This window comes from Prunus avium, chromosome 2 (genome assembly GCF_965620075.1).
Source record: "Prunus avium chromosome 2, drPruAviu1.hap1.1, whole genome shotgun sequence".
NCBI lineage: Eukaryota > Viridiplantae > Streptophyta > Magnoliopsida > Rosales > Rosaceae > Prunus > Prunus avium.
The window spans coordinates 29,173,310-29,192,501 of record NC_142285.1 but is presented as its reverse complement, the minus strand read 5'-3'; the positions used below and the strand labels follow the sequence as shown (position 1 = coordinate 29,192,501).

Genomic DNA, 19,192 nt, shown 5'->3' with positions numbered 1-19,192 from the left:
CTCTGTTAAAGGAATTAGAAGCTTTCTGGGTCATGCTGGATTCTATAGAAGGTTCATCAAAAATTTCTCAAGCATTACAAGGCCATTGTGTAATCTCCTTGCTAAGGATGTTGTTTTTGAGTTTAATGAAGCTTGCATGGAAGCTTTTTCTACCTTGAAGAGGGAGCTAACTTCAGCCCCTATTATCATAGCTCCGGATTGGTCTTTACCATTTGAAATAATGTGTGATGCCTCTGACTTTGCTATTGGTGCAGTTTTAGGTCAAAAGAAGAACAAGCTGCCCCATGTGATTCATTATGCTAGCCGGACCTTGAATGATGCTCAAATCAACTACTCCACAACAGAGAAGGAGTTGCTTGCTGTGGTTTTTGCTTTAGAAAAATTTCGTTCTTACCTTGTTGGTTCTAAAGTAATTGTTTATTCTGACCATGCAGCTCTTAGATACTTGCTCACTAAGAAGGATGCCAAACCACGCTTGATTAGATGGATTCTCTTGCTGCAAGAATTCGATTTGGAGATTCGAGATAAGAAGGGATGTGAGAATGTGGTAGCTGATCATTTGAGCAGAATTGTGGTTGAAGAAAAAGGAGGAGTAGTGCTACCCTTGAATGAGACTTTCCCTGATGAACAACTATATGCTGCCCAAGTCAAAGAGCCATGGTATGCTGATTTTGTTAATTATCTTACTTGTGGTGTTCTTAGAAATGATCTAACTTCTCAGGACAAGAAGAAGTTCTTTTCCATGGTGAAACATTATGTCTGGGATGAACCTTTCTTATTCAAGCATTGCCCGGATCAACTCATCAGAAGATGTGTTCCAGAAGAAGAGAAAGAAAGCATACTTAGGCATAGCCACGAATTGGCTTGTGGAGGTCACTTTGGAGCTAAGAAAACAGCACTTAAAATTCTGCAATCTGGTTTCTTTTGGCCCACTCTATTCAAAGATGCGTTTAATTTTTGTGTTAAGTGTGATAGGTGCCAAAGGATGGGGAACATAAGTCTCAGGAATGAAATGCCATTGAATAACATACTTGTTGTGGAGCTCTTCGATGTGTGGGGTATTGATTTCATGGGACCATTCCCATCTTCCTTTGGTTATACTTACATACTTGTTGCTGTTGATTATGTGTCTAAATGGGTGGAAGCCATAGCCACCAAAACCAATGATTATAAGGTGGTGCTGAAGTTCTTGAAGGATAATATTTTCACAAGGTTTGGTACTCCAAGGGCTGTCATTAGTGATGGAGGCAGCCACTTCTGTAACAAGCCATTCGAAGCACTCATGAAGAAGTACAACATCACCCATCGAGTCTCTACACCATATCATCCGCAAACTTCTGGTCAAGTGGAAATAAGCAATAGAGAAGTTAAGCACATCCTGGAGAAGGTGGTGAACAATACAAGGAAAGATTGGGCAGCCAAGCTCAATGATGCATTATGGGCTTATAGGACTGCATATAAGACTCCCATTGGAATGAGCCCTTATCGTCTTGTGTTTGGGAAAGCTTGTCACCTGCCAATGGAGCTTGAACACAATGCTTTTTGGGCCATCAAGAAGTTAAATTTTGATCTAGACAAGGCAGGCCATGCAAGAAAGTTTCAGCTCAATGAATTGGAAGAAATTAGACATGAGTCTTATGAGAATGCAAAGCTTTACAAAGAACGAACCAAGACTTACCATGACAGAAACATTCAACGGAAAGAGTTCTCCAAAGGTATGTCAGTTCTTTTGTTTAACTCACGTTTGCGTCTCTTTCCAGGAAAATTGAAGTCTAGATGGCAAGGCCCATTCACCGTGGTCAATGTTTCTCCCTATGGAGCTGTGGAGATTCAAAACCCTAAAGATGGCTCGACTTTCAAAGTAAATGGACAACGTTTAAAGCCATTCTATGAGGGAGTTTCAGCTGGCATCCAAACTGGCCATGTGGTAGATCAACTTCCCTTCGTACCATCAACTTAGCTGATTGCACAATGTCTTGCCAAGACAGTAACTAAGGCGCTTCTTGGGAGGCAACCCATGTGTTCAAGAAGAAGGTGCTTGGTAGCAATCGACCTAATCGCATCAAGGGGAAGCATTTCAATCCTTTCTCTTTACTTGTTTTGTTTTTATTTTTAAGTTTCTGTTCCTTTTTATAAATAAATAAATAAATATAAAAATTTAAAAAAAATAATAATAATAAAAATTTCATATAAGCTAACTTTTGGTAACCCCAGTGAGCACCTCCGTCAATACAGTGTCTAGGAGTTCTTTAGGCGACACCTTCGGTGTCTAAGAAGTTTGGGTTTTAAGCGGGACCATTGTGACCCCTCCAACCTTCCCGGATCCCCTGGCTGTGTTTTCTGAGGCCCTTAACTGGTCATCCATGAGTTGCTTATATATTCATTTTTTTTTTTTTTTTTTTTCCTAAACCTTCTTCTAAACTTTTCCCTTTATCATTTGTTTGTTCTCAATCATCTTTTGTATGCTTTCACATTGAGGACAATGTTTAATTCAGGTCTGGGGGGAAGGTTTTTCATTTGTGTTTCAATTTTCGTTCATTTGTCACTAATTTTTTTTCTAAATGTCATACAATCGATGCTATGGAGCTGCCATTGAGGTTTTCATATCAGAATTTTGCACTTCACAAAGCTTTGGCTCTTAGAATTCTGGTGGCTAAAGTACCATGCTCAAATTCTTGAAGGAAAATAGTGGAGACTACCCTAGTGAGCTATATCGAGCCTAATTGCTTTCTTGAGAGGGTTTAAAGTGTTCTATTTCTCATCCATACTTATTTTCTTCAATTCACTCTAATTGATCTCATCATTTCATTTTGATCGAATACTAAGGATGATTCTCTTTTGCAGATATCATATGCTTGCTCTCATTCATGAATGAACTCATTGAAGTGATGCTAGGCTATGTGTGTATAACCATTCTATATGCTTTCTTTTCACCCTACCCATATGTGTGTTCCATTAGCCCTCTTGAAGCCAAACACTCAAAGCCTTTTCTTTTATCACCCTCATCATTTTCCCTACCTTTGTATCTCAATCTGAGATACTTAACCTCTTGTAGCCATACCCTATAACTTAGAAATATACCAAGGTGTGCCAAGATAAAGTTTGATGCAAGGAAGTTGCTGCCGTGTACCTAAATGAAATTTGGTGTGAATCTGTGCAATGAAGTTAATGAAGATGCAGATCAAATCAACGAAGATGAAAGTGTTTCGATTTGATCTAAGTGTGAAAAATAAAGTCCATGCCAGGTGATACCATGAAGTTTGCTGCCATGCCAATCTAAATCAATGATGCCTTGCAGATTAATGAAGCATGCAACCTTGGTATGTTCTTAAGTTATTTGTTTTTCCTTCCAATTCTTCCATTTCCCCTAAACCTTAGCCTTTCATTACAACATTGTGAAAGACCTAGCTGATCTTTGAGGATGTATTCATGGGTGCTGGTAAGTATGTGTGTATCTCTATTCTTAGTATTTAATTCCTTTCATGAGATCTGACCAAATTTGTGCTTCTATTTCATACACTCACTTATGCTTTCTTGAGAGAATTAAAACATAGGTTCTGAGTGATTGAGTGTTATCTGTGAGAATTAGAGTCGAAGCATGTTCTCTATTCAAGGTTTGAGTGTGCTTGCTTTGAAACTGTGTGCCTTTGAGCTATAGCTTCCACTTGTACACACTGATTGATGACCTATCTTGGCAACTCTATGGTGTTGAAGGTATGACTAAAACTTTCTTTCATTTTCATTAGTTGATTTCAAAGTTGTTTTTCTAACCATTTTGTTTTGTAGAGTTAGAAAAACGTTTGTGGGTATCGTATCTGTTAAACCCTCAGGAGACACAACTCCTCCTACTAGGGATGCCTAGAGGTTTAAAGGCTTGTTGCATACGCTCAATGCAATCGAGTTACCTACGAAAGTGGTCTAGTTAACTTCTTGTTTTGTTTTTATCTTTGTTTCTCTTTTGTTTTGCTCGAGGACTAGCAAAATCTAAGTTTGGGGGTGTGTTAAGCTCATAATTTCATACATATACATGCCCAATTTACTTACTTCTTTTGCTTAGTTTCTTATAATTTTGAGTTATTTGCCTCCCTTTGTGTGTTTTGTAGGCCAAAAGAGCAAGAGAGCATAATTCATGCAATTCATGCATGTTAAGGCCTAATTTGGATGAAGAGAAGAAGAGCTTAAAGACAAACTCATTTTGGCTACAGCCCCCTGCCAGTCCAGTTCCGTAGGTCATATTGCAAGCTTTGTTTCAGCAATCTACATAGCTCGGATGAGGCAACATTCTTCATGAAAGTTGTTCCAATGGGTGTGTACTATAACATATCCAAAATTCAGCCCCATTGGATAAATCTGGAGTCCGTCACCTAGCAAACACAGATCCATGCTCAGGATGGATTTTGTCAGCGAGAAAACTGAGTTAGCAATTTGTTTTGGCCTTAACTTCCTCCTCCGACCTTGGATTGGCCCAAATGATATATGGCTGGAAAGAAGACATTCTGAACTTCAATTTTGAGTGCTTAAAGTCTTAATTTGCTTAAGGGAAGCCCAATTCGTAAGCCCTTGAAGTTGCTGGTCATGCTGACCTCAGGATGAGCTATTGTTTCTGGTTGGAAGCTTGGTCATGGTGAGCTAGGCATGAGCTATTGAGCTTGTTGGAAGCTTGGTCATGGTGACATGAAGATGAGCTAGGGCTGCTGGTGGGATTTATTGCTGAAGTGCATCAACCAATTCAGATTTTATAATGCAAGTGTTGTATGCATTAGTGAAGTGCATCAACCAATTCATCTTTTATAATGCAAGTGTTGTATGCATTAGCCATATTGAATTCAGATTTATCACTCCCCTCTCCCTATAAATACCACATCCATTCCACATTCAAGACACAACAAATCCTGGGATTCACAACCCCACAATTCACTCCAACCATCCTCAAACACTCTCACAATCCCAAACACTCCAACAATCACCAAAACAACTCCAGCTTTCTTCTCTTCCATTTCCCTACGAATTTCATCTTCCTTAGCCATCACCACTCACTCAAACTCATCCCAAATCACCTCCATATCCTTCATACATCTTTCTAGAAGTGGGGAAGCTCTTGGAGAAGCATTAGAAGTGGAGAAGCACTTGGAGAAGCCTTGGACACCACAAGAACTTCAGAAAAAGGGTTCTTCTACTCTTATTGCATTCATTATGTTTTCTCATTTCTGTTCAAGTCTCTTTTCCATTATGAGTAGCTAAATCCATAACTAGGGCTTCGATGTAACCTAACATGAATATTCTGGGTTTATAAGTTTGGAGTTTCAAGTTTGATTCATGATTCATGTTCTTATTCATTATGCTTATAAGTTAACATGCTTGTTTGAATGATTGATCACCATTAGAACTTGTTTGTTAACTATCTTGGTTTGAATTAAGAGTAGACACCATGCTTTAATTCGAATTGAACTATGAATAGGAAGAGTATGTATGGACATTCGACAACAGGGATTAGATACATGCTTGGTTGTTTAAATTGTTCTTCTATGCTTAATGGGTTCCTAATGCTTAATTTTAGGTTAGACAACAAATGATCAAATTAGGGAATTAGGAACACAAGGTTAGGACCAAACACCATGGCCTAATCATACTTTAGCTAGAATCAATCTTTGAATCTGAATTAGACTTGTTACTTGACTCCATATAACCCAGAATTGAATTGTTATGGTGATTCGAATGCCCTAGTCTCCAAATCTGTTTTCCAACTCTTAAAACCACTCTTTGTTACATTTGTTTACTTGTTTTTTGTTTGCAATTTCATTTTGCTTCTTTTGTTCAACAATCACAACCACTCTTGTTTTAAATTCTGTTTTAGACATAACCTCCTACTTTCTTGAATTTGGTAATCTAAGTACATAACTAATTTTAACTTCTCAGTCTTCGTGGGTACGACCTCGTACTTGTCTTGCTATACTACTAATTGCCCCGTACAATTGCGAGTTAACATAATATTAACAACAGTACCCACATGGAGTGCATGAAAAAGATGGAAAACTAACCCAACCCAAGTTAATTCAAAGTTGAAAAAAAGAAAAAGAAATAAAGCAAAGAATTGAAAATGCAAATAAACTAAAATAGGGAAAAACTAAGGTTTTAGATTCCATACCATTATTCCATAAAGTCTAACAATTCCCACAGAGTAGCAATCTAGAAATCAATCTACTACTTTCTCAAGATATATCAATTAAGCATGCATTTTTATGAATCTTATGTAAATTCCCCTTCCCTTCATAATTACAAATTCTAAGCCATCCTATGTGAAAAATATTGTTTAATTACAAAGGATCAAAGAAAATTGTATATTAGTAATACAAAACCAAGGATGCATTAATAGATTAACTTGTATTCCTAACTACCACAAATACATGATAGAAGTGGTGAAAAGAAAATTAACCTATTAATCATGTGAAGGTGAAATTATAAACATTGAAGAATATAATAGTTGGAAATTGAAAGTTAAGAACTAGAACTTTATTTCATAATGGTATTTCATCATTAAAAAAGTTTAACTAGACATAAATAAAATAACAATACAAGATAAAAATGAAGAACAAAGAGGAGAAGGAAAAATTGCATCATCAACCCCTTGGTTCCTTGCCTCATGGCTTCCCAAGGTTCTCTCCAATTATATTGCCATTTTTCCTCTCCCTTTGGTGCCTAAGAATTGCACAAAATCTGCACTTTATTCTGCTAAAATCTGCTCTACAATTCTCCTCCCATTCTCTTTGCATTACCTTCTATTTATAGAGGAAGGAAAGCAACTAAAGCATCAACATAATCATCATCTTCACATGTTGGCAGCTGCACACATGGTGCTGCCCATTCTTCTTTTAGCATGGAGGTCTGGCTCTTTATTTGCTGCCAACCCATGTGCTGCTGTCCAAAGTTGCTGACTGCTAAAGTTCTTTTGCTGCTGCACATGTGTTGCTGGAAAAACGAATTATTTTGTACCAGGCTTGGTGTAGGAAGGCCTGAGGTTTCAATATGTATCCAATGGGGCTCAAATTTGGATATGTTATAATAGACACCCATTGGAACAACTTTCATGAAGAATGTATTCCCATATGAGCAGTGCAAATGTACGTTTTGGGCATTGCAAGCTGACTGCCGAAAATGGACTGGAGTTTGGGCTTCATTTCTTTTATCTCATTGGGCTGTTGCACAAGAAAGAGCTACCAATTAGAGAAATAAATTGAATTAGCATTTATTTCAATGAAGTGCAATTAGATTTGTAAAATGCAAGGTAACATTCTAATTGGTTCAAAATTCAGTGAAACAAAGTATTAACAAATATAGATTAGGGATAGAAATTGTAATAATTATGTGTTTATCAACAGACAATAAACACAAGAAGACATAGCACGAGAAGGAAGCAATACCTTGTTCACGAAGAGCTGTTTATCTTCACGAAGTGCTGTTCATCTTCTCTTAGACAAAAAAAAAATCTCACGTGAAAAGTCTGATGGGTTAGGGTGAGATTTTTGATAGGGTTTGGTATTTATACCTCCCACTAAAAAGTCACACCAATTCCATATTTAAAAAAAATCATTCCAAATTAGCAAGTTTTTGAATACCAAAAGACTTTTTGTTACTTGTTTAAAGTCTTGATTGAATACCACTAGATTTGGACACCCTCTTTAAAAAATCCTAATAGTCCTGATTGAATACCACAAGACTTGTTTAGATTATTTAAAAGTCTTAATTGAATACCACAAGACTTATTTATCTCAAAATAGTCTTTTAAAATCCTAATTGAGTACAACCCTAAATGCAAAGCAATGTAACAGATATTGGAAATCCAAATTACTAAGGCAATGTCTTGCAGCATGTACTTTTACCGACTTAACTTGTAAGTTGGAACTCATACAGTAATTATTGACAATTGCGGAGCTATCTTTCTATCCATATATGTCTGGTATTCTCCAACAAGGGACAAATATAGTTGACTCAGTCCAAGTCAATGACATAAACTTTTTCCATTCCTTAACATTTTTTTTTGGTTGTTTTTTGAGTCACCCATTCCTTAACACTTGAATAACATCTTTTGTACAAATTTTCCAGCACTAGTGGGGCCAGTAGAATTTGACCAATTCAAAGCTGTCAAATTATAGAGTAGTATACAAGGAAAATACTTCCCTCCTTTCTATGTAAGTAGGAGCTCCTACATTCCTGTCAATAGTAATGTGATATGTGTGCGTAAGTTTTTCTTTTTGTATGATTTTGAAGAATTATTTTTGCATATGTGTCAAACTGTGATTCGCAAAAAGGAAGAATATCTCCTTGTAGTGAAAAAGTGAAGCAGTATCCAGTATACTGTATACAAAGTTTAGGGGAATGAATCCTTAACTAACAGTCTATAAGAGAACGACCAATTCAAATACGAACCAAAACATTAACATCTGCAGCAAGAATTTAAAAGGCCAACAAGGGGCCAATATCCTAGTAAAGTCTCTCCTTTTGCCAGCTGGCCAAACCCCAGAAATATGTGTACCAAGACCTGTCAGTCAGTTTCCAAATCAATTCTCCGACCCCCTTCTCCACGCAAACTGCAGGCTTAAACAGTCTTAAGCCATTATATATTCCAAACGAAAATAGACCGGTTTCATTCAATAAGAAGTCTTCCTAAAATTTAAGTAAATTGTTGTGGTTTTTTCGTTTGTTTTGTTCTTTTGGTGTTTTTGCTTCCTATTCTTGCTTTTAGTTCTTTGGTTTGGTGTGTCTGTCCTGTTTGTTTGGTTGGGTTTGGCTCCTCTTTGGGCTTTTGCCGTTTGGCTTTTATGATATCTTTGTTGACCCAAAAAAAAAAAAAAAAAAAAAATTGTTGTTGCCTAAAGCAAAACCTCAACCTTTAACTTTTGTCATTTAAGAGCATCTTAAAAGCGAGACATCAAATATCAAATATTAAATTTTAATACGAGCTAGCTACACATTCATCAAGCAAGAGCCCACATAGTTAATTATCTCTAGGGTTTGTAACATAATATTGCTTATAAAGAGAACTTTGCTACAAAACTAATTATCGTTCTTTTTTGTTTGAAAAGATGAATTCAAAAACTATAATTTTCTAGAAACGTAATACACTGATGCATATGTATCTGTATACAAATATGGGGTCCAATCAACACATGGGCATCTCTTTCGGACAATGACTGAAAAATCCTCTAATGGCCAGTACAAACCATCACTACAAAAAAAAAGGGCAGTAGTTACTATATTTTTCGTGACTATTGTTCCTATTAGTCACGATTTTTAGTGACAAAAGCCAATTTAGAGTGTGTGTTACATATGGCTCCGTTACTTTTGCTCTTTGTTACGAATGAGAGAGTTTGGTGACACAAATTATTGACTTTCTATAGCTGCAATTAAGAGCTGAACATCATGTCATATCATAATATTTTATTATTTTGTTTGATTTGACTGACAGATATTAATTCTTGTATTTATATTTGTATTTGTATAATAAGTGAGTGTATAGCTTGTGTATTATATTCCTTAAAAAAAAAATAACAATTTCTAATTTCCTTTCATTTTCCAAAAAGCCATTTAAAAGATTATATTAGCCAATTTAACAACATATTGTTCAAAGTCAACCGTATTTCCATTCCTAAATCCAAATCCAAGCTCTGTCTCTGTGTAAATACATATGGCAAGGCCTTGCAAAGGTAATTTTAAGTCCTTAACTGCGAGCAATTCCATCCTTCCTTCCCACAACTGAATACTTAATAGATCCTGAAAGAGATTTTATTCACCGGCTACTGATATCAGTATTTTCAGTTTGATATATAATGAAGGCTAGGAAAAACAAAATCAAGAACAAAAATAACTTAACCTTTGAATCCAGCAATAGCAACATGTCTGTACATCCATATTATTTTTCTCTCCAGTCTCATCTAATGTCTTCTTGCATCAGACAATAGCAAATAATATAGGCTTATTATCAGAAAACGTCTCTAAGGTTTACGAAACTATCAAATTGCATCCTTAATGTTTTTTTGTGTCATTCGTGGTCCTCAAGATTAGTATGTGTGATCACAAATGATTCCTGCCGTTAGGTTCCGACAAAAACTCCGTTAGTTTACTGACGTAACATATATATGTATCACAAAACATCCCTAAGGTTCACCTACTTATCACAAATGGTCCCTGCAAATTTTTTTATTTTTTTATTTTTTTAAATTTAAAATTCATAAAATTTTGGTTTTCTTTTTTAAATCTTATGAGTTTTAAATTATTCAAATATATATATTGTATTTTAAATATACATGACACTATATTATTGTGGAGCATATATGCCACATCAACAAACTAATTGAGTTTTTAAAAAATAATTTAAAATTCATAAAATTTAAAAATGAAAAAAACCAAGGGTTTAAGGTTCATAAATGGTCCTCAATGTTAAAATCCATCTATAAATGATTTTTTCATTTTTAAATTTTATGAATTTTAAATAATTTTTAAAAAACTTCATTAGTTTGTTGATGTGGCATATATGTGGAGCCCACATCTTCAAAAATATAGTGCCATATGTATTTAAAATACAATATATATTTTTAAATAATATAAAAAAGAAAACCAAAATTTTATGAATTTTAAATTAAAAAATAAAAAAATTTCGCAAGGACCATTTGTGATAGATGTGTGAACCTCAGGGATGTTTTGTGATATATATATATATATATATATATATATATATATATATATATATATATATATATATATGCCACATCAGCAAACTAATGAAGTTTTTGACGAAATCTAACTGCAGGGACAATTTGTGATCACACATACTAACCTTGAGGACCATGAATGACACAAAAAAATATTAAGGATGCAATCTGATAGTTTCGTAAGCCTTAGGGACGTTTTGAGATAATTAGCCAATAATATATAACAACAAAACATTGAATTTAAAACTAAACATTTTTCTTCATTTTCTCAGTAACCAAACAAAAAATAAATCATTTCCCAAACAAAAAGTAGATCTGAGATACATGTGAGTTAGAAAGTCTTAGAAATTCATATCTAAGTTCAGTTGTGAGATAAAAGTAGATCTGAGATAAAAGCTTCGGAAAATCCATGCAGCCCATTCCAAATCCAAAACCTAACAATAAGAAGAAAGAAAAGACATAAGTAATTTAATCAAGTAAATGGGAAGACGAAAAAAAAATAAAGAAGAGAGAGAGAGAGAGAGAGAGAGAAGGGATGAACGCAGATAAAAATATAAATAGAGAGGAGATAAGGAAATAATTAAAGAGGAAGAAGAAAAAAAAAAAAGAGGAGAGAGAGAGAGAGAGAGAGAGAGAGAAGGGATAGACGCAAGAAAAACAAAATTTAAAGGAAACAGAGAGAGAAGAGAGGAGAGAAGGAAAGGAAAGAAAAAGGAAGAAAAAAAAAATGTTGAGTGTCGGTCATGGCCATACTGGTCATATCATACGCTTTGGAAGATGAAAACATACGTGGGACATTCCAGAGGGAGAGAGAAAAAAGACAGTTTAAATGTGTATTGGAAAGTAAAATACATTTCTTAAATATTTTATTGGGTTTATTTACTCAGGAAAATTAGAAAGTTACTTTTAGCTGTCAAGGACAATAAAGTGGTTTTATATTTATTATATTTAAATCATATGTAATCAATAAATTGAAATGTGAGAGAGTTAAACGCAAATAATGGTGACAAGCAAGCAAAACCATTGACCAGCCACCTATTGTCACCAAAATCAATTTGTTGACTAAAAAACGTGACTATTGACTTCTTTTCTTGCAGTGCATGCCGTATTCTCACTGATGACTATCGACGTAAATCGTGGGTCGTGTGAATGAGTCCAAAGTTGTATTATATATGCATCAACCTCCTTAATAATAACAGGTAGCAAGCAACCATTTTGTAGCCGAAGTTTCAGAAAATTAAATATTATGGGGTTTGAGAAGCTCATATCAGTTCTGTTTGTCTCATATTTTTGCATTCTGCATGTCCTCATTCTTCACTCATGCCTTGCTTTGAGGCTGAGTGGAAATGAGACAGATCGACTGGCCTTGCTTGAAATCAAGGCAAGTATCACCAATGATCCTCTTGGAGCCTTGACTTCATGGAATGAAACCAACCATTTTTGCAATTGGCGTGGTGTCACGTGTGGTCGTCGTCACAAGAGGGTCACGGTTTTGAACCTGAAGTTCTTGAAACTTTCAGGCTCTCTATCACCACATGTTGGGAATATGAGTTTTCTGAGAGGAATTTGTCTTGACAACAATAACTTGAGCCACGGAATTCCTCCAGAAATCGGTCGCCTGTCCAGGTTGCAAGATATATTGTGGCAGAACAATTCACTGAGCGGTGAAATTCCCTCTAACTTATCGCGTTGCTCTAGACTCTTCAGAATTGCTTTTGGTGGGAATTTTCTGGAAGGGAGGCTTCCTGCAGAGCTTGGCACTTTGTCAAAGCTAAGAGAAATTTCAGTTCACTTAAACAAACTCACAGGAAGTATTCCCTACACCTTTGCCAACTTATCATCTCTTGAATTGGTCTCAGCATCATCTAATAATTTCTATGGTAGTATTCCAGATATTTTTGGTCGACTCACCAATTTTAAACAACTTGGTTTGGATTTCAATAATTTGTCTGGTGTGATCCCTCCCTCACTCCTCAATCTCTCTTCTATTAGTGTCCTTGCTGTTGCAGGAAACAAAATCCAAGGAACTTTACCTCAAAACTTAGGTATTGTCTTCCCAAGTCTTGAGCATCTTAATGTTGGCAATAACCAATTTAGTGGACCAATTCCAGTTTCATTATCTAATGCCTCAAATTTAAATTATCTTGGGCTGCAAGGAAGCAATTTCGTAGGACAGGTCCCTTCTTTGAAAAATTTTAAACATCTTGAGACCTTATATCTTGCTGACAACAATCTTGGAAGTGGGGAAATTGGTGGCGACTTGGGCTTTCTATGTGATTTGACTAATGCTACCCGTTTTCAACGACTGCTAATTGGTGGAAACAATTTTGGGGGAATGCTACCTCAATGCATAGCAAACTTGTCTTCTTCTCTTTTTCTCTTCCATGTCAGTACAAATAAAATAACTGGAAGCATCCCAAATGCGATTGGAAATCTGCGTAACTTGAAGAGCGTATGGATGTCTGAGAACCGATTTTCAGGTCACATACCCCTTGATATAGGAAAGCTTCAGAACTTGTATGAAATAAATATTGCTTCCAACTCTCTCTCTGGAAATATTCCATCAACTTTTGGAAATTTAAGTCAATTAGGCGAATTACGTTTATTTAGCAACAACCTCCAAGCCAATATCCCTTCAAGTTTTGTTGGTTGTCGCAATTTAAAACTCTTATTTCTTCAGGACAACAATCTCAGCGGTATCATTCCCCCACAAATTATTACTCACTCCTCTTATCTTGCTTTGGATTTATCTCAAAATCGTTTGACTGGTTCTCTTCCCAGAGAACTAGGAAATTTGATAAATCTGGTGTATTTAAATGTTTCTCAAAACATGTTATCTGATGAAATTCCTGCAAGCCTTGGTAGTTGCATCAAAATAGATTCTCTAGACCTCCAAGGAAACTTTTTCCAAGGCACAATTCCATCATCTTTCGGTTCACTGAGAGGTATTAGAGCATTAGACCTATCTGGCAACAACTTGTCAGGCATGATTCCGGAATTCTTGGAGCGTTTCAAAGTTCTGCAACTTTTGAATCTATCTGATAACAATTTTGAGGGCATGGTGCCTATCAAAGGAGTTTTCAAGAATGCAACTGCCACTTCAGTTAGAGGAAATAGTAAACTTTGCGGGGGCATACCGGAGTTTCAATTGCCAAAATGCAAACTGCAACACTCTAACAAGAGAGGATTGAGCCCAACCATGAAATTGATAATCTCTCTAGTTTGTGTGGTTCTTGGAGTCACTTTCACACTAACCTTTTTGTACTTCCGTTACTCTCGGAGGGCGAAAAAGGATCCCACTTCAAGTGATTCAGAAAAATTTCTCACCGTGTCTTACCAAAGTCTTCTGAAAGCTACTGATGGATTTTCCTCTGCCAACTTGATTGGTACGGGCGGTTTTGGGTCTGTTTATAAAGGAGTACTTGAGAGAGCTGAAACAACAATTGCCATCAAGGTACTCAACCTGGTCCACCGCGGAGCTTATAAAAGTTTCACTGCTGAGTGTGAGGCCTTGAAAAATATTAGACACCGTAATCTTGTGAAGGTACTCTCGGCATGTTCGGGTTCCGATTATCAGGGTAATGATTTCAAGGCTTTAATTTATGAGTTCATGGTTAATGGGAGCTTAGATGAATGGCTGCATCCAACGCAAAAAATTGGTGAGATAAATGAGAGACCAAAGAGCTTAACATTTTGTGAGAGGTTGAACATTGTTATCGACGTTGCGATGGCATTGGATTATCTCCATCATCATTGTGAGACGCCAATAGTTCACTGCGACCTCAAACCTAGCAATATTCTTCTCGATGAGGATATGGTTGGACATGTAGGGGACTTCGGATTGGCAAGATTCCTAATCAAGCCGTTTGAAAACTCTTCTGGTTATCAATCAAGCTCCATTGGTGTAAAGGGAACAATTGGTTATACTCCTCCAGGTAAATAAATACTTCCCCTTTTCAGTTTTGAATTTTTTTCTTCTATACTATATATTTTTTAGTAGTTTGAAACATGGAAGTAGAGCTGTGGGCACTTAATTAAATATAAATTAGAATATTGTGTTTTGAATTGTGCAAATGCAGAGTATGGTATGGGACATGAAGTGTGGACACAAGGTGATGTCTACAGTTACGGCATCCTCCTGTTGGAAATGTTTACAGGGAAAAGACCAACCGACGACATGTTTCAAGGAACTTCAAACCTTCATGGCTTTGTCAAGGAAGCTCTGCCTGAGCAAGTGATAGAAATTGTGGATCCGGTTCTTGTTCAAGAAAAAGTGGACAGGGAGATGAGCAGTGCAAACAATCGTCTTAATGAGGATAGCACAAGGGCTCACATCAAAATTGAAGAGAGCTGGATTTCAGTTTTAGAAATTGGTGTTGCTTGCTCTGCAGAGTTGCCTAGAGAGCGGTTGGATATTACTGACGCTATGGCTGAAATGTGCCGAATAAGAAACAAACTTCGAGCAAATAGAATATGCCAATAGAGCATATGTAATACTGTTTCCTTTGTATCCAGAATTTCATTACTGTCTAAAGTAAGATCTGAGAGGTCTGTTTGATTAAATAAAAGAGTTTTTCTTTCTTTTTTGATGAATGTTCCCTACATTATTTGGGGGCCATGCTAGTGGACTGTCTTGTAATTGTTGGCTTCATTTGGGCCTTTTGCTTTGATTTCTATAATTTGTGTTGGGCAGGCCGATCGTAAGCCGATCATAAGTTATGGATTTTCACTTCTATATTAAAATAAGAGCACTTAATTAGAATTTTTTTTTGGGGGGGGGGGTTTTAAATTGAGCGAACGCAGAGTACAGTTATGGCATTCTGCTGCTCGAGATGTTAACAGGAAAAAAACCGACCGACAATCTGTTTCAAGGAACTTTAACCCTTCATAACTTTGTCAAGGCCGCTGTGCCTGAGCAATTGGTAGAGATTGTGGATCCCGTTCTTGTTCAGGAAATGGTGCAAGCGGAGATGAGCACTAGCAATCATCGTAATGAGGATAACGCAAGGCTTCGCATGAAAACCGAAGAATGCTTTATTTCAATTTTAGAAATTGGTCTTGCTTGCTGCAGAGTTGCCTGGAGAAAGGTTGGACATTGGTAATGTTGTGGCACAGATGTGTCAGATCAGAAAGAAGCACATTGTGCAGCATTAGCATGTAATATAGTGTTACTGTTTCCTTTTTTTGGACGAAAGTGTTACTGTTTCCTTACTCATATTTATTTTCCATCCAGAATATCCTCTCTCTCACTCAAGAAAAACCCTAATATTTCCCTCAGCCGCCGGCCCCATTGGTATTGGTTTTTGTAATGATCCTGGGCTTGAATTATAAATGCATTATCATCTTAGTCATTCACACGACACAAATATCTTATAACATATGGTGGACGCACTCACTCAGTCACTAACACGCCACTTTAGATAGTCTGGATATATTTTGGACCAATAACGTTACTACTTTAATCTTAATCAATGGACCCTACATTTAGTGGAGGTAACTATATCTCAACTATGGACAAAAAAGAAAAGAATCCTATTTTCAATGAAGAAAAGAATCCTATTTTCAATGATGAAAATAATGTTCATCATTGAAAAATGTCACAGAAGTCCTTAGAATTGAAATCAAGCTGGTAGAGGACTTTTCTTTGGTGTTGGCAAATGCCAAATACATGCTGATAGCTTTTGATACTGGTTATGGCCAGCTAGTTTTGGAAAATACTGTTTTGTATCAAATTCCAACTCACTAAGTTGGATAAGTATATACTGCCCAGTAGACTTTGCATTGGTCAAGCACGATAGTTTTCCGACTTTTTGTAAGTTGGAATTGGATGGCATATGTTGCTAGGGAGTAAGCTACTTTATTACGCCATCTAGAGACAAACTTAAAAGAAATAGGATGAAGAGTGCAAAAACTTGCATATCATGAAAAAGAACCCCCTGCACCAAAATGATTGCAGCCTGGCCAAGATGATTAACCACTACTGGAACATTAGTGCAACAACAAGGGACATGAAGCTAGCGTCAAGAGCAAACTGCAGTCCTTCTATAATAGCCAATAGTTATATGGCTTTAGGAGCAATGCACCCAATATTGATTGTTTTTGCTAGCATTTCCTAAGTTTCAGCTTGAATAAAATAGTTTAAATGGCAGAATTGGACATAAATACTCCTGACGGCGGCGTGAATAAAATTAACGAAATTTTTTAATTGTCCTTAAATTGCTACAATCATGAGACTACAATGGCAAAAGTGACCAAATTGAAACTACAGTGACCAAAAGTGAAAAAGAGGCAAACTGCATGGACTAAAAGCGACTTTTGGCCTTAAAATTATATATGATATAAATATTATATTATATTATATTATATTAGGGATATTTACTCTAAAATAAACAATATATTAGGTTTTTTTGTCTACAAATTAACCATTAAACTTCTTAATCACTCTTCTACTTTCAATTAAATCTACTAGGTTATGTTATGATATTTGCACTAAAAACTCCTAATTTTTTTTCCTTCTCTTTCTCTTCCTCTTTTGTTTAACTTAAGCTTAAGTTGGAAATTTTTTTTCCCTCCCTTTTTACATGTTTGAGTAGGGTACTTTAATATTGGGATTTATGAACTTTTTTTGTAGGAAAAATTGTAGCAATGGTCCCTCAAATAAGACCCAACTTTACTTTTCGTCCCTCATGTCTCAAATTTGTTACACTGGTGTTTCAATTATATCTCATGTTGCATCATTTTTCTTTCCGTCAATTGAGTTAAATTTTATGTCAAAATTAAGGGCAAATTGGGAAACTCATATAACCAAGCTGATGTTGTCGCCAACCATCAAGCCATGGTTTGTAAATTCCAAAACCCAAAACCCAGAGAGAGGAAGGAGAAGAAATCCCTAAACCCAAAAATCCAAAATTAGTTAATTGTAAATTCCTAATTAAGCTAACCCAACAATCATCATCATTTTTAGGGGATTTTTCTTCAATTAATTCTTCCTACAGAACCCGGCCAAAGTTAAGGCCCTTCTTGAAGGCTGAGGATGCAATTTGGTCATTACATCCTACAATGTTTGCTTTTTCTACTTTGAACCTCCTGATGTAATCTTGGAGGGATTCATTGGACTTCTTGTGCAGGTTGAACAGGTGGCTTGGGTTCTTTTTGATCGTCCAGTAAGATGTGTATTCTTTGGTGAAGACGTAAGCTAACTCATTGAAGATGCTGATCAACCCGAATGGTAGGGTGTGGAACCAATCCTCGTCTGCTCCTCGTAAAGTCATGACAAACACTTTGCACATTAGGGCGTCGTCAGCTTTGTAGAGGATCATAACACTTGAAGTGTTTCAAATGCCTCTCGAGATCAGAATCCCTTTTGAAGTGTGTGAACGAAGGCATTGAGAATCGCTTCGGGGGAGCAGCCTACTCGATTTCGGCGGTGAACGGTGTGGAGTTTGCTTGATCCACTTCCTTGCACAGAGCATATTCGAAACCTTCTCCAATCTTCAAATCTCGAGTCGGTTGTTCACAAGCTTCTCGACATCCTCTGCGTGCATGGCTTGAGGGTCACGTGGGTGAGCTTCACGATTTGGGAGACTCTGATTGACTGCCTGGTTATCTTATATGGGTCGACCTCCTTGGTTGTTCTGCCCGTGGGGCAGATTAGTAGATTGAGCTTGCAAGGATTCTTCCACAGCTTGTCGACGTGAGTTGGTTCTCCAGTAGGTTGGTGAGCGTCGGTCGTTGCGTTCGCCACGCAATTGTTCATGAACTCGTGCTCCTTGTCCAACCTAGAAAGGATACTTCTTTGCGGGCTTAAGCGAGCGTGGACATTGGACTGTGGGCCCAACCTCAAGTGCACATTGGTCCTTAGGCCTAACCTTGAACGGATTGTCAACCAGCTTAGAGTACGGTTTGCAGATGTCTGCACCTCTTCAACACGATCTCGTTCTCTCCCCTGCCCGTTTGTCTCTGTCCAACTAGTCTGGGATATCTCGAAATGCTTGTCAGTATACTTGTGGATCCTTCTCTCCTCATCACAGGCTCCAAGGTCAGGGCCTTGATTGAAGTTGATCTGCATGAGTAGCTGGCCAATTAGATTGTTTTGGTCGTCGAGCCTCTATGTGAGTTGATCGACTCGTGAGTTAAGGCCCACTTGACTGCATAGGTCAAGAAGAGAAGTGTGGATCGAGCCTAATGGCATGTGGGCTAGGGCTCCATTAGACGCGTACACGGGTGCATACGTCAAGTGTGGTTGCAAAGGAGGGAGTGAATGGATTTGCTCCAAGACCGGGGAATGGCTCGAGAAGGTATTGAGGTGGCAGTGAATGGTGGGTACCGTCATGGGTGGCGGCGCCGGCGCCTAGGCCTTGCAATTGCACGGCGGTGGAGGCCACGGGGCAGTTTCATTTCTTTTCTTTCCTTTTACTTCACATGCATGAACATGCTTTTTCCAAAGCCTTTTGCCTTGTCAAGCTCTCTCTCTAACTCAAAACCTG

The 19,192-nt window shown here is 37.1% G+C and overlaps 1 protein-coding gene across 1 annotated transcript; it reads left to right on the top strand.

Moving 5' to 3' along the window:
* Positions 1 to 11,952: 11,952 nt before the first annotated feature.
* LOC110770653 (uncharacterized) lies at positions 11,953 to 15,291 on the top strand. The gene is made up of 2 exons (XM_021974850.2): positions 11,953 to 14,641; positions 14,786 to 15,291. Exons 1-2 carry the CDS (start codon positions 11,953 to 11,955, stop codon positions 15,187 to 15,189), a joined length of 3,093 nt encoding a protein of 1,030 aa, XP_021830542.1. The 3' UTR covers positions 15,190 to 15,291.
* Positions 15,292 to 19,192: the final 3,901 nt, after the last annotated feature.

What these genes read in the sequence shown, in the direction of transcription:
- LOC110770653 (XM_021974850.2), top strand. Translation starts at nt 11,953, where the DNA reads ATGGGGTTTGAGAAGCTCATATCAGTTCTGTTTGTCTCATATTTTTGC. An exon ending in AATTGGTTATACTCCTCCAG is followed by an intron (nt 14,642 to 14,785) that starts GTAAATAAATAC and finishes GTGCAAATGCAG; the next exon opens with AGTATGGTATGGGACATGAA.